Source organism: Toxorhynchites rutilus, chromosome 3 (assembly GCF_029784135.1).
Source record: "Toxorhynchites rutilus septentrionalis strain SRP chromosome 3, ASM2978413v1, whole genome shotgun sequence".
Classification (NCBI taxonomy): Eukaryota; Metazoa; Arthropoda; class Insecta; order Diptera; family Culicidae; genus Toxorhynchites; species Toxorhynchites rutilus.
In genome coordinates, this window is record NC_073746.1 from 54,676,600 (window position 1) to 54,691,237 (window position 14,638).

Below are 14,638 nucleotides of genomic sequence, written 5' to 3' on the forward strand. Positions count from 1 at the left end.
CATTTTTTAAGATTTTCATAATCAGATTTCCATAAAAGAAAACATACTTGTGTATCGTTCTGCTACACTGACTTTTATGACAACATCTTGGAAGTCAGCCGATTTCTCTTCAATGACTATCTCTTTTTTAAGCGGAAATTCGACGTTAGTCTTGCCAATTATATTTTTAGTCGCAGTAGCTACTGCTGAAGTGCGCTTTTGACTTAGAAACAACGCTATACGGACTGCGCCCTCAATTTGTTGCCCAAATGTGTAAGCTGCCTCAACCGTGACTTTAACCCTTTTGTTCTTTATTAGCGAAACCTCTGTAGGGTACGCCTTGACAAAAAACTTGGGCAATTCGTACTGTCGCACCTCGAACTGTTTCTTTGCTACCTGAAAGGAAATATTTTTCAACATACATTTGAGAGGTAAATTCAAGGAAAATTTCTACCATGCAGAGATCTTGATTATCATTATTAAGACATTAACTTATCTTCCCACCAAAAAGCCGAGAAAAAAAAACATTTATAACACTTACAATTCCATCTATCGTCGCTGTAAGGCTCCAATTGCCCAAAATTGGGGATGCAGCTAAGGGATAATCAGATGAAAAAATCCCATCAACTATGGTTACGTGCGACCATTGCATGATGAAGTTCCCTCTCGCATCCGAGAGCTGTACCTCGGCGGTATAACGGTTGGAAATTGGCTTCGTGTCGATATCGACAACAATAATACGAAATCGTACTTTGTTCTCAGGATTATACATCGGTTTGTCGGTTTGGATGAAAATCGACAACGCTTTAGGGTTGTACACAAGATCTACGCGTTCGTCAAAAACGCAATCTTCATTCACGTTGGTGAACATCAGACTGTACATGCCTTCAGGAATGTTAGCAATCTGTAACGAGACATCAATTGGTCAATTTTCCAAACCGTATACAGATCATCTGAGAGACCAACCTCGAAGCTAGCAGTTTTGACTGCATTATTGGGTACAACTATCGTTGCAGTTTTATTATAAGCATCAGTGTTTGAGTATGTCCCAATGAGGGATACAACTAATTCAACACGGCGCGTTCGTGAGTTGGATACGACAACTGTGAAGGGAGTATTTCGCCGAACAACTTTTGGTCCTACTACAGAAAGGCTAGAACACAAGAATTTTAATAGCATTCAATTTAAATAATAATAGATAATGATGCGATTGGCAGATACCTTTCACAGTAATCGATGCTACTGATTGTTGTCGATGCTGTTGATGTAATGGTCTCAGTTGCGGTTGTTGTAGTTGAAGACGCCTCAGATATCATGATAGAAGATAGGTGAACATGAGACCCTCCGATTCCAATTTCAGTGGATGTCGTAGTTGAAGTAGTTCCGGAGGTCGTTGAAACGACCTGGGATGGTTTTGTAGGAATGGTTACAGTTGTTGTTACAGAAGACGCCCCCGTAATAGGAGATATATTGACATTGAATCCCCAAATTCCCATTCCAATGGATGCTGGTTTCGTAGTTGAACTAGTTCCGGAGGTCGACGAAACGACCTGAGATGGTTTTGTAGGTATGGTTTCAATTGTTGTTGTTATAGAAGGCGTCTCCGTTAGAGGAGACAGATGAACATTGAACCCTCCGATTTCATTTCCAGTAGACTCTGATGTCGTAGTTAAAGTAATTCCGGAAGTCGATGAAACGACCTGGGATGGTTTGGTAGATATGGTTTCAGTAGTTGTTTTAGAAGACGCCTCTGTTATAGGAGACAGATTAACATTGGACCCTCCGTTTCCATTTCCAGTAGAATCTGATGTCGTAGTTGAAGTAATTCCGGAAGTCGATGAAACGACCTGGGATGGTTTGGTAGGTATGGTTACAGTAGTTATTATAGTAGACGCGTCTGTTATAAGAGACATATTAACATTGGATCCTCCGATTCCATTTCCAGTGGACTCTGATGTCGTAGTTGAATAAATTGCGGAAGTCGATGAAACGACCTGGGATGGTTTGGTAAATATGGTTTCAGTAGTTGTTATAGAAGACGCCTCTGTTATAGGAAACAGATTAACATTGGACCCTCCGATTCCATTTCCAGTAGAATCTGATGTCGTAGTTGAAGTAATTCCGGAAGTCGATGAAACGACCTGGGATGGTTTGGTAGATATGGTTTCAGTAGTTGTTATAGAAGACGCCTCTGTTATAGGAAACAGATTAACATTGGACCCTCCGATTCCATTTCCAGTAGAATCTGATGTCGTAGTTGAAGTAATTCCGGAAGTTGATGAAACGACCTGGGATGATTTTGTAGGTATGGTTTCTGTTGTTGTTGTTGTTGTTGTTATAGAAGACACCTCCGTTATAGTAGACAGATGAACATTGGACCCTCCGATTCCATTTTCAGTGGACCCTGATGTCGTAGTTGAAGTAGTTCCAGAGGTCGATGATACGACGTGGGATGGTTTTGTAGGTATGATTACAGTTGTTGTTATAGAAGACGCCTCCGTAACAGGAGACAGATGGACATTGAACCCCTCAATTTCGATGCCGATGAATGCTGGTTTTGTAGTTGAAGTAGTTTCGGAGTTCGTTGATATGACCTCGGATGGCGTCGTTGAAGACGCCCCAGATATCGTACTAGGAGACAAGTTAACATTGAACCCATCAATTTCATTTTTTTCCGAAGTAGTTATTGTTGTCATACTTGAAGTATCCCCGGATGTCGTAATATGAACAGTGGATTCCGATTTCGTAATTGGATAATTTTCCGCTGTTGTGGTATCGGTTTTAAATGTCGTCATTTGAACCTCAGAAGCTGTAATCGTTGAATTGGCGGCTGTTTGCGATGTCGTAATTGGGGTTTTCTCCGATGTTGTAACATCGAATTTCGATGTCGTCATTGGAGATTCAGATATTTTATTCGGGAAATTGTCAGTAGTATGCGTTGGCGTAATTGGAGTATTCTCTGATGTCGTAATCGGTGAATTGTCTGTAGATTTCGACGAAGTAATTTGAATAATCTTAGGTGTTGTAATCGAGGAATTGTTGGTTGTCTGCGCTGTTGTAATTGGAGTATTCTCGGATGTTGTGGCGTCAACTTCTAATGTTGTCACTGGAGTCTCGGACGTTGTGATCGGAGAATTGTTGGTTGTCTGCGCTGCCATAATTGGATTATTCTCGGACGTTGTAGCGTCGACTTCCAATGTTGTTATTGGAGCCTCAGATGTTGTAATCGGAGAGTTGTCGGTTGTCTGCGCTGATGTAATTGGATTATTCTCGGACGTTGTAACGTCGACCTCTGATGTTGTCATCGGAACTTCAGATGTTGTTATCGGGGAATTGTCGGTGATTTGCGCTGTTGTAATTGGATTATTTTCAGACGTTGTAACGTCGACCTTTGATGTTGTCATCGCCGCTTCAGAAGTTGCGATCGGGGAATTGTCTGTGATTTGCGCTGTTGTAATTAGAGTATTCTTGGACGTTGTAGCGTCGACTTCCAATATTGTTACTGGAGCCTCAGATGTTGTAATCGGAGAGTTGTCGGTTGTCTGTGCTGTCGTAATTGGATTATTCTCGGACGTTGTAGCATCGACTTCCAATAATGTCACTGGAGTCTCAGATGTTGTGATCGGGAAATTTTCGGTTGTCTGCGCTGTTGTAATTGGAGTATTCTCGGACGTTGTAGCGTCGACTTCCAATGCTGTTATTAGAGCCTCAGATGTTGTAATCGGAGAGATGTCGGTTGTCTGCGCTGCCGTAATTGGATTATTCTCGGACGTTGTAGCATCGACTTCCAATGTTGTCAATGGAGCCTTAGATGTTGTGATCGGGGAATTTCCGGTTATCTGCGTTGTTGGAGTACTCTCGGACATTCTAACGTCGACCTCTGATGCTGTCATCAGAGCTTCAGATGTTGTGATCGGGGAATTTTCGGTGATTTGCGCTGTTGTAATTGGAGTATTTTCGGAAATGGTAGCATCGACTTCTAATGTTGTCACTGGAGCCTCAGATATTGTGATCTGGGAATTTTCGGTTGTCTGCGCTGTTGTAGTTGATGTATTCTCGGATGTTGTGGCATCGACTTCTAATGTTGTCACTGGAGTCTCGGACGTTGTGATCGGGGAATTGTCGGTTGTCTGCGCTGCCGTAATTGGATTATTCTCGGAAGTTGTAGCGTCGACTTCCAATATTGTTATTGGAGCCTCAGATGTTGTAATCGGAGAGTTGTCGGTTGTGTGCGCTGTCGTAATTGGATTATTCTCGGACGTTGTAGCATCGTCTTCCAATAATGTCACTGGAGTTTCAGATGTTGTGATCGGGAAATTTTCGGTTGTCTGCGCTGTTGTAATTGGAGTATTCTCGGAAGTTGTGGCGTCGACTTCCAATGTTGTTATTAGAGCCTCAGATGTTGTAATCGGAGAGTTGTCGGCGGTCTGCGCCGCCGTAATTGGAATATTCTCGGACGTTGTAGCATCGACTTCCAATGTTGTCAATGGAGCCTTAGATGTTGTGATCGGGGAATTTTCGGTTATCTGCGTTGTTGGAGTATTCTCGGACGTTGTAGCTTCGACTTCCAATGTTGTTATTAGAGCCTCAGATGTTGTAATCGGAGAGTTGTCGGTTGTCTGCGCTGCCGTAATTGTTGTATATTCGGACGTTGTAGCATCGACTTCCAATGGTGTTTCTTCGGTTGTCTGCGCTGTTGTAATTGGAGTATTCTCGGAAGTCGTGGCGTCGACTTCTAATGTGGTCACTGAAGTCTGGGACGTTGTGATCGGGAAATTGTTGGTTGTCTGCACTGCCGTAATTGGATTATTCTCGGAAGTTGTAGCGTCGACTTCCAATATTGTTATTGGAGCCTCAGATGTTGTAATCGGAGAGTTGTCGGTTGTGTGCGCTGTCGTAATTGGATTATTCTCGGACGTTGTAGCATCGACTTCCAATAATGTCACTGGAGTCTCAGATGTTGTGATCGGGAAATTTTCGGTTGTCTGCGCTGTTGTAATTGGAGTATTCTCGGACGTTGTAGCGTCGACTTCCAATGCTGTTATTAGAGCCTCAGATGTTGTAATCGGAGAGATGTCGGATGTCTGCGCTGCCGTAATTGGAGTATTCTCGGACGTTGTAGCATCGACTTCCAATGTTGTCAATGGAGCCTTAGATGTTGTGATCGGGGAATTTCCGGTTATCTGCGTTGTTGGAGTACTCTCGGACATTGTAACGTCGACCTCTGATGCTGTCATCAGAGCTTCAGATGTTGTGATCGGGGAATTTTCGGTGATTTGCGCTGTTGTAATTGGAGTATTTTCGGAAATGGTAGCCTCGACTTCTAATGTTGTCACTGGAGCCTCAGATATTGTGATCTGGGAATTTTCGGTTGTCTGCGCTGTTGTAATTGATGTATTCTCGGATGTTGTGGCGTCGACTTCTAATGTTGTCACTGGAGTCTCGGACGTTGTGATCGGGGAATTGTCGGTTGTCTGCGCTGCCGTAATTGGATTATTCTCGGAAGTTATAGCGTCGACTTCCAATATTGTTATTGGAGCCTCAGATGTTGTAATCGGAGAGTTGTCGGTTGTGTGCGCTGTCGTAATTGGATTATTCTCGGACGTTGTAGCATCGACTTCCAATAATGTCACTGGAGTCTCAGATGTTGTGATCGGGAAATTTTCGGTTGTCTGCGCTGTTGTAATTGGAGTATTCTCGGAAGTTGTGGCGTCGACTTCCAATGTTGTTATTAGAGCCTCAGATGTTGTAATCGGAGAGTTGTCGGTTGTCTGCGCTGCCGTAATTAGAATATTCTCGGACGTTGTAGCATCGACTTCCAATGTTGTCAATGGAGCCTTAGATGTTGTGATCGGGGAATTTTCGGTTATCTGCGTTGTTGGAGTATTCTCGGACGTTGTAGCTTCGACTTCCAATGTTGTTATTAGATCCTCAGATGTTGTAATCGGAGAGTTGTCGGTTGTCTGCGCTGCCGTAATTGTTGTATATTCGGACGTTGTAGCATCGACTTCCAATGGTGTTTCTTCGGTTGTCTGCGCTGTTGTAATTGGAGTATTCTCGGAAGTCGTGGCGTCGACTTCTAATGTGGTCACTGGAGTCTGGGACGTTGTGATCGGGGAATTGTCGGTTGTCTGCGCTGCCGTAATTGGATTATTCTCGGAAGTTGTAGCGTCGACTTCCAATGCTGTTATTAGAGCCTCAGATGTTGTAGTCGGAGAGATGTCGGTTGTCTGCGCTGCCGTAATTGGAGTATTCTCGGACGTTGTAGCATCGACTTCCAATGTTGTCAATGGAGCCTTAGATGTTGTGATCGGGGAATTTCCGGTTATCTGCGTTGTTGGAGTACTCTCGGACATTGTAACGTCGACCTCTGAGGCTTTCATCAGATCTTCAGATGTTGTGATCGGGGAATTTTCGGTGATTTGCGCTGTTGTAATTGAAGTATTTTCGGAAATGGTAGCATCGACTTCTAATGTTGTCACTGGAGCCTCAGATATTGTGATCTGGGAATTTTCGGTTGTCTGCGCTGTTGTAATTGATGTATTCTCGGATGTTGTGGCGTCGACTTCTAATGTTGTCACTGGAGTCTCGGACGTTGTGATCGGGGAATTGTCGGTTGTCTGCGCTGCCGTAATTGGATTATTCTCGGAATTTGTAGCGTCGACTTCCAATATTGTTATTGGAGCCTCAGATGTTGTAATCGGAGAGTTGTCGGTTGTGTGCGCTGTCGTAATTGGATTATTCTCGGACGTTGTAGCATCGACTTCCAATAATGTCACTGGAGTCTCAGATGTTGTGATCGGGAAATTTTCGGTTGTCTGCGCTGTTGTAATTGGAATATTCTCGGAAGTTGTGGCGTCGACTTCCAATGTTGTTATTAGAGCCTCAGATGTTGTAATCGGAGAGTTGTCGGTTGTCTGCGCTGCCGTAATTGGAATATTCTCGGACGTTGTAGCATCGACTTCCAATGTTGTCAATGGAGCCTTAGATGTTGTGATCGGGGAATTTTCGGTTATCTGCGTTGTTGGAGTATTCTCGGACGTTGTAGCTTCGACATCCAATGTTGTTATTAGAGCCTCAGATGTTGTAATCGGAGAGTTGTCGGTTGTCTGCGCTGCCGTAATTGGATTATTCTCGGAAGTTGTAGCGTCGACTTCCAATATTGTTATTGGAGCTCCAGATGTTGTAATCGGAGAGTTGTCGGTTGTCTGCGCTGTTGTAATTGGATTATTCTCGGACGTTGTAGCATCGACTTCCAATAATGTCACTGGAGCCTCAGATGTTGTTATCGGGAAATTTTCGGTTGTCTGCGCTGTTGTAATTGGAGTATTCTCGGACGTTGTAGCGTCGACTTCCAATGTTGTTATTGGAGCCTCAGATGTTGTAATCGGAAAATTGTCGGTTGTCTGCGCTGTCGTAATTGGATTATTCTCGGACGTTGTAGCATCGACTTCCAATGTTGTCACTGGAGCCTTAGATGTTGTAATCGGGAATTTGTCAGTTGTCTGCGATGTTGTAATTGGAATGTTCTCAGATGTTGTAGCATCGACATCCAATGTAGTCACTGGAGCCTCAGATGATGTGATCGGATAATTGTTGGTTATCTGCGCTGTCCTTATTGGAGTATATTCGGACGTTGTAGCATCGACTTCCAATGTCGTTATTGGAGCTTCAGTTTGCGCTATCATAATTGGAGTATTTTCGGACATTGTAGCATCGACTTCCAATGTTGTCACTGGAGTCTCGGACGTTGTAATCGGGAAATTGTCAGTTGTCTGCGATGTTGTAATTGGAATGTTCTCAGATGTTGTAGCAACGACTTCCAATGTCGTTATTGGAGCTTCAGTTTGCGCTGTTGTAATCGGAGTATTCTCGGACATTGTAGCATCGACTTCCAATGTTGTCACTGGAGTCTCGGACGTTGTAATCGGGGAATTGTCAGTTGTCTGCGATGTCGTAATTGGAATGTTCTCAGATGTTGTAGCATCGACTTCCAATATTGTCATTGGAGCCTCAGATGTTGTGATCGGGGAATTTTCGGTTGTCTGCGTTGTCGTAATTGGAGTATATTCGGACGTTGTATCATCGACTTCCAATGTCGTTATTGGAGCTTCAGTTTGCGTTAACGTAATTAGAGTATTTTCGGACATTGTAGCATCGACTTCCAATGTTGTCACTGGAGTCTCGGGCGTTGTAATCGGGAATTTGTCAGTTGTCTGCGATGTTGTAATTGGAATGTTCTCAGATGTTGTAGCATCGACTTCCAATGTAGTCACTGGATCCTCAGATGATGTGATCGGATAATTGTTGGTTGTCTGCGCTGTCGTTATTGGAGTATATTCGGACGTTGTAGCATCGACTTCCAATGTCGTTATTGGAGCTTCAGATGTTGCGATCGAGGAATTGCCGGTTGTCTGCGCTGTTGTAATTGGTGTATTCTCGGATGTTGTGGCGTCGACTTCTAATGTTGTCACTGGAGCCTCAGGTGATGTGATCGGGGAATTGTTGGTTGTCTGCGCTGTCGTCATTGGAATGTTCTCAGATGTTGTAGCATCGACTTTCAATGTTGTCATTGGACCCTCAGATGTTGTGATTGGATAATTGTTGGTTGTCTGCGCTGTCGTAATTGGAGTATATTCGGACGTTGTAGCATCGACTTCCAATGTCGTTATTGGAGCTTCAGTTTGCGCTATCATAATTGGAGTATTTTCGGACATTGTAGCATCGACTTCCAATGTTGTCACTGGAGTCTCGGACGTTGTAATCGGGAAATTGTCAGTTGTCTGCGATGTTGTAATTGGAATGTTCTCAGATGTTGTAGCAACGACTTCCAATGTCGTTATTGGAGCTTCAGTTTGCGCTGTTGTAATCGGAGTATTCTCGGATGTTGTGGCATCGACTTCCAATGTTGTCACTAGAGTCTCGGACGTTGTGATCGGGGATTTTTCGGTTGTCTGCGCTGTCGTAATTGGAGTATATTCGGACGTAGTAGCATCGACTTCCAATGTCGTTATTGGAGCTTCAGTTTGCGTTATCGTAATTGGAGTATTTTCGGACATTGTAGCATCGACTTCCAATGTTGTCACTGGAGTCTCGGACGTTGTAATCGGGGAATTGTCAGTTGTCTGCGATGTCGTAATTGGAATGTTCTCAGATGCTGTAGCATCGACTTCCAATGTTGTCATTGGAGTCTCGGACGTTGTGATCGGGGAATTGTCGATTGTCGGCGTTGTCGTAATTGGAGTGTTCTCAGATGTTGTAGCATCATCTTCCAATGTTGTCATTGGAGCCTCAGATGTTGTGATCGAATAATTGTTGGTTGTCTGCGCTGTCGTAATTAGAGTATTCTCAGACGTTGTAGCATCGACTTCCAATGTCGTTATTGGAGCTCCAGTGTGCGCTATCGTAATTGGAGTATTTTCGGACATTGTAGCATCGACTTCCAATGTTATCATTGGAGCCTCAGATGATGTGATCGAGGAATTGTTGGTTGTCTGCGCTGTCGTCATTGGAATGTTCTCAGATGTAGTAGCATCGACTTCTAATGTTGTCACTGGAGCCTCAGATGATGTGTTCGGGGAATTGTTGGTTGTCTGCGCTGTTGTAATTGGAATGTTCTCAGATGTTGTAGCAACGACTTCCATTGTCGTTATTGGAGCTTCAGTTTGCGCTGTTGTAATTGGAGTATTCTCGGATGTTATAGCGTCGACTTCCAATGTCGTTATTGGAGCTTCAGTGTGCGCTATCGTAATTGGAGTATTTTCGGACATTGTAGCATCGACTTCCAATGTTGTCACTGGAGTCTCGGACGTTGTAATCAGGGAATTGTCAGTTGTCTGCGATGTCGTAATTGGAATGTTCCCAGATGTTGTAGCATCGACTTCCAATATTGTCATTGGAGCCTCAGATGTTGTGATCGGGGAATTTTCGGTTGTCTGCGTTGTCGTAATTGGAGTATATTCGGACGTTGTATCATCGACTTCCAATGTCGTTATTGGAGCTTCAGTTTGCGTTATCGTAATTGGAGTATTTTCGGACATTGTAGCATCGACTTCCAATGTTGTCACTGGAGTCTCGGACGTTGTAATCGGGAATTTGTCAGTTGTCTGCGATGTTGTAATTGGAATGTTCTCAGATGTTGTAGCATCGACATCCAATGTAGTCACTGGAGCCTCAGATGATGTGATCGGATAATTGTTGGTTATCTGCGCTGTCGTTATTGGAGTATATTCGGACGTTGTAGCATCGACTTCCAATGTCGTTATTGGAGCTTCAGTTTGCGCTATCATAATTGGAGTATTTTCGGACTTTGTTGCATCGACTTCCAATGTTGTCACTGGAGTCTCGGACGTTGTAATCGGGGAATTGTCAGTTGTCTGCGATGTCGTAATTGGAATGTCCTCAGATGTTGTAGCATCGACTTCCAATATTGTCATTGGAGCCTCAGATGTTGTGATCGGGGAATTTTCGGTTGTCTGCGTTGTCGTAATTGGAGTATATTCGGACGTTATATCATCGACTTCCAATGTCGTTATTGGAGCTTCAGTTTGCGTTATCGTAATTGAAGTATTTTCCGACATTGTAGCATCGACTTCTAATGTTGTCATTGGAGCCTCAGATGCAGTGATTGGATAATTGTTGGTTGTCTGCGCTGTCGTCATCGGAATGTTCTCAGATGTTGTAGCATCGACTTCCAATGTTGTCATTGGATCCTCAGATGTTGTGATCGGATAATTGTTGGTTGTCTGCGCTGTCGTAATTGGAGTATATTCGGACGTTGTAGCATCGACTTCCAATGTCGTTATTGGAGCTTCAGTTTGCGCTATCATAATTGGAGTATTTTCGGACATTGTAGCATCGACTTCCAATGTTGTCATTGGAGTCTCGGACGTTGTAATCGGGGAATTGTCAGTTGTCTGCGATGTCGTAATTGGAATGTTCTCAGATGTTGTAGCATCGACTTCCAATGTTGTCACTGGAGCCTCAGATGATGTGATCGGGAAATTGTTGGTTGTCTGCGCTGTCGTTATGAGAATGTTCTCAGATGTAGCAGCATCGCCTTCCATTGTAGTCACTAGAGCCTCAGATGATGTGATCGAGGAATTGTTGGTTGTCTGCGCTGTGGTAATTAGAATGTTCTCAGATGTTGTAGCAAAGACTTCTAATGTCGTTAGTGGAGCTTCAGTTTGCGCTGTTGTAATTGGAGTATTCTCGGATGTTGTGGCATCGACTTCCAATGTTGTCACTAGAGTCTCGGACGTTGTGATCGGGGAATTTTCGGTTGTCTGCGCTGTCGTAATTGGCGTATATTCGGACGTTGTAGCATCGACTTCCAATGTCGTTATTGGAGCTTCAGTTTGCGTTATCGTAATTGGAGTATTTTCGGACATTGTACCATCGACTTCCAATGTTGTCACTAGAGTCTCGGACAATGTAATCGAGGATTTGTCAGTTGTCTGCGATGTCGTAATTGGAATGTTATCAGATGTTGTAGCATCGACTTCCAATGTAGTTATTGGGGCTTCAGATGATGTGATCGGGGAATTGTTGGTTGTCTGCGCTGTCGTCATTGGATTGTTCTCAGATGTTGTAGCATCGACTTCCAATGTTGTTATTGGAGCCTCAGATGCTGTGATCGGATAATTGTTAGTCGTCTGCGCTGTCGTAATTGGAGTATATTCGGATGTTGTAGCATCGACTTCCAATGTCGTTATTGGAGCTCCAGTTTGCGCTGTTGTAATTGGAGTATTCTTGGACGTTGTAGCGTCGACTTCCAATGTTGTTATTGGAGCCTCAGATGTTGTGATCGGGGAATTGTTGGTTGTCTGCGCTGTCGTCATTGGGATGTTCTCAGATGTAGTAGCATCGACTTCCAATGTTGTCACTGGAGCCTCAGATGATATAATCGGGGAAATGTTGGTTCTCTGCGTTGTCGTAATTGAATTATTCTCCGACGTCGTAGCATTAACTTCTGATGTCGTCATTGGAGTCTCTGATGTTGTAATCGATGAATTGTTTTCCGTTTGTTCTGTTATGATCAGTATATTTTCCGAAGTCCCAACATCAATTTCTGGTGTTTTTGTTGGCAGGGTTTCGGTTGTCGTAAACGTCGAATTGTCAGTAGTTTGCGTTGTCGTTATTGTAGTTAAGACCGAAGTCGTTACATCCCCGTTCGATATGATAGTTGGCAGCGATTTTGTTGTTGTATAAAAATGAGCTTCACTATCAGTTGTTTGCGCCGTCATAATTCTATTTCGAATATTGATCAGACTGAGTGTTACACTGAGAAAGTAGGAAGAATATAATTGTTCAATAAATTGTTGTTGTAATATGACTTTTGGAACAACTAGCAGTATGAGTTCCATGTTATGAGTATACTTAGGTACTAATATTGGTAATATTTCACTCGTCAAAAATAGAATAAAAAATGCAGTGTAAATTTATTAAATGAGAATTCAGTCTTTCAATTCTCTCCATAGTTGTGGGCAACATCTTTGCTATTCTTTTCCAATATTGTTGCCATCATTATTTTTCTAATTGAAATTGAGAAGTAGTCAATTGACTTGCTTGAGCAAACTAGTGTTAAACAAACTGTGTTATTTCGATAGCAAATGGTTAAATTTGAAAACATTGATATATTAATACAAATTTTGTGATTTAGTCATTGATGAGTTCTTTGGACTTTTCTTGAATCCTGACTTTGGCAAGTGTGGATCAGATCGTCTGTAGTGTAGTAGATTTCTCTTGAGGTCTCTTTTGAACAGAGGAAATAAACAAATCACGTAGGTAACAAGATCCGAGAACTATGGAGAGCGTAGGGTCGGTTCAGTTAAACATTCTACAGCAACTCGATGTTTCACTCACATCAGTACTTTCGTATCCATGCTGCGGCCTCAAAAGCCCTCAAACTCACGCGGGTTTTGACCTTTACCAATAAAAATGAAAATTTAACAAGCCAATCCTTTTCAGCTATTAATGTCACAATGATCGGAAGGCCAGAGTACATTTGTAACATTCTACAAATTAGTATCATATTATTTTACTACCCAATTTTCTCAGTAGATACCGTTTGCACTAGTCATACTGGCGGGGTGTTATCTGTGGCTTACTCCCCCTACTGACACATTTCCTAAACTCCAGCGAAATTTATGAGAGGTCGTAGAGTACTATGCACATCTCTCAAGTAAATCGTCTCTTCCCTTAGTAGTGACTTGGAAATTCTTAACTTTTGAGTGGAGCTTTATCTAAGAGATATTACTTATCTTCAATTCAGTATCTGTACACATAATCTTCTGTAACTTTGCAGAAATTGCAGCAAGTACTAATTATAACATGTTTTTTTTACGTCTGATGCTTTCTGAGTTCATACCCGATTTATCAAGGTTATTTAAAAACAAGATTATCCTTCATTATGCTGAGTTTAAAAACCAATTCGATCTCTTCTTCTGAGATATTTTCATGCACTCTGTGATCACAAAAATGATGATTTTTTTTCTGAAAGCTTCATTGATCCTGCACAATCCGTTTCACTGCTTCACAAAATAAAAACAAACACTGCGGCATCATTTACAAGTTTATCCCGTTTACACACGATTTTGCGATGCATCAACTAACCTATCACTTCGACACTGCACCATCAGGAAGCAACACCCCATCCATCCTAGCAATTGCAATAACCACATGTTGGCCGAAAAGTATTCTGTCGAACGCATCGTTTTTCCACTACTTTCTATATTGCGTCCGTCCGCGAAGGTGAAAGAAAATCAAATGGTTGGTCAACAATTTTGGAGAATGCAATGTATCCGCACCCCTTGATCTTTGTATTTTTTTGTTATCTCGAGCTTTCACCTGCTCCAGAACTCGTGAACGCTGAACGATAAATATGTTGGCGACGCTGGGAAACGATCGCAGAGGAATCATAACGGAATTTGGAACGAAACATAACATAAGTATCGAATAGAATTGGAAGAATGAATGCATCTCATTAATTCTAGTGTCGCCTTTATCACACACACAATTCTAGAAAGACGGTTTTCATTTTTGATTGGGATGAAACGGATGGCGGCCCAATATTAAGATCTGTAATCGAAAGGGCACAAAAAATCTTTGGTAGTTTCTGAAGCTTTCGAAAGAGGCGAAACGATATTCTTCACGAAGTACAAAACAAACAAGACGAAATATTGGGTTTGTTTGGCATTGCAACTGGTTTTGTCTTACGCCGCTCTTGCGCGCTCCTAACGTTTGCGGATTGAAATTAATGATGCTAAAACGCGCGGATAACATATGCGATCACCCAACGCGAAAGAAACGGTAATTATTTTTTTTTGCTGTAACTGTGTCTCTCCTCTGATGGGAACCATTCAGGAAATACCCAGTACTGTTCTAATATTACAATATCCTCTAGCTCCTATATTGATAATCTCCGCTCTAATTCGTTTTCGTAAACCAGTTTGAATATACATAATAAATAGTACTGTTGTATCATAAATAAAGTACGTTCTTCTGAAAATGATGTAACATGATTTCATGGAAATACATAGCGATGACATATCATAATTGTTTTTTGGATTGTCCACTTCACATAGAGGGTTTCAATGGTGGTATCCTATGTTAATCCTTTATATCAAGAGTGTTGATAATATTCGGATTTCGGATCGAT

The 14,638-nt window shown here is 42.4% G+C and overlaps 2 protein-coding genes across 2 annotated transcripts in view; both read right to left on the bottom strand.

The window, feature by feature from the left end:
* Window positions 1-3,519, bottom strand: part of LOC129777119 (thioester-containing protein 1 allele R1-like) — a 23,626-nt gene extending 20,107 nt beyond the window's left edge. The window contains exons 1-4 of the mRNA XM_055783192.1: window positions 1,201-3,519; window positions 946-1,132; window positions 521-883; window positions 48-375 (exon numbers count right to left, since the gene is read on the bottom strand). Coding sequence (XP_055639167.1) covers window positions 48-375; window positions 521-883; window positions 946-1,132; window positions 1,201-3,383 — 3,061 coding nt within the window. The 5' untranslated portion in view covers window positions 3,384-3,519. The remainder of the gene's footprint in view (window positions 1-47; window positions 376-520; window positions 884-945; window positions 1,133-1,200) is intronic.
* Window positions 3,391-13,726, bottom strand: LOC129773143 (uncharacterized). Its single transcript, XM_055776717.1, has 3 exons — window positions 13,594-13,726; window positions 3,454-12,261; window positions 3,391-3,415 (listed from the first exon to the last, which is right to left on the bottom strand). The coding sequence occupies exons 1-3, from the start codon at window positions 13,689-13,691 to the stop codon at window positions 3,391-3,393; spliced, it is 8,931 nt and encodes a 2,976-aa protein (XP_055632692.1). The 5' UTR covers window positions 13,692-13,726.
* Between the last annotated feature and the right edge of the window lie 912 nt (window positions 13,727-14,638).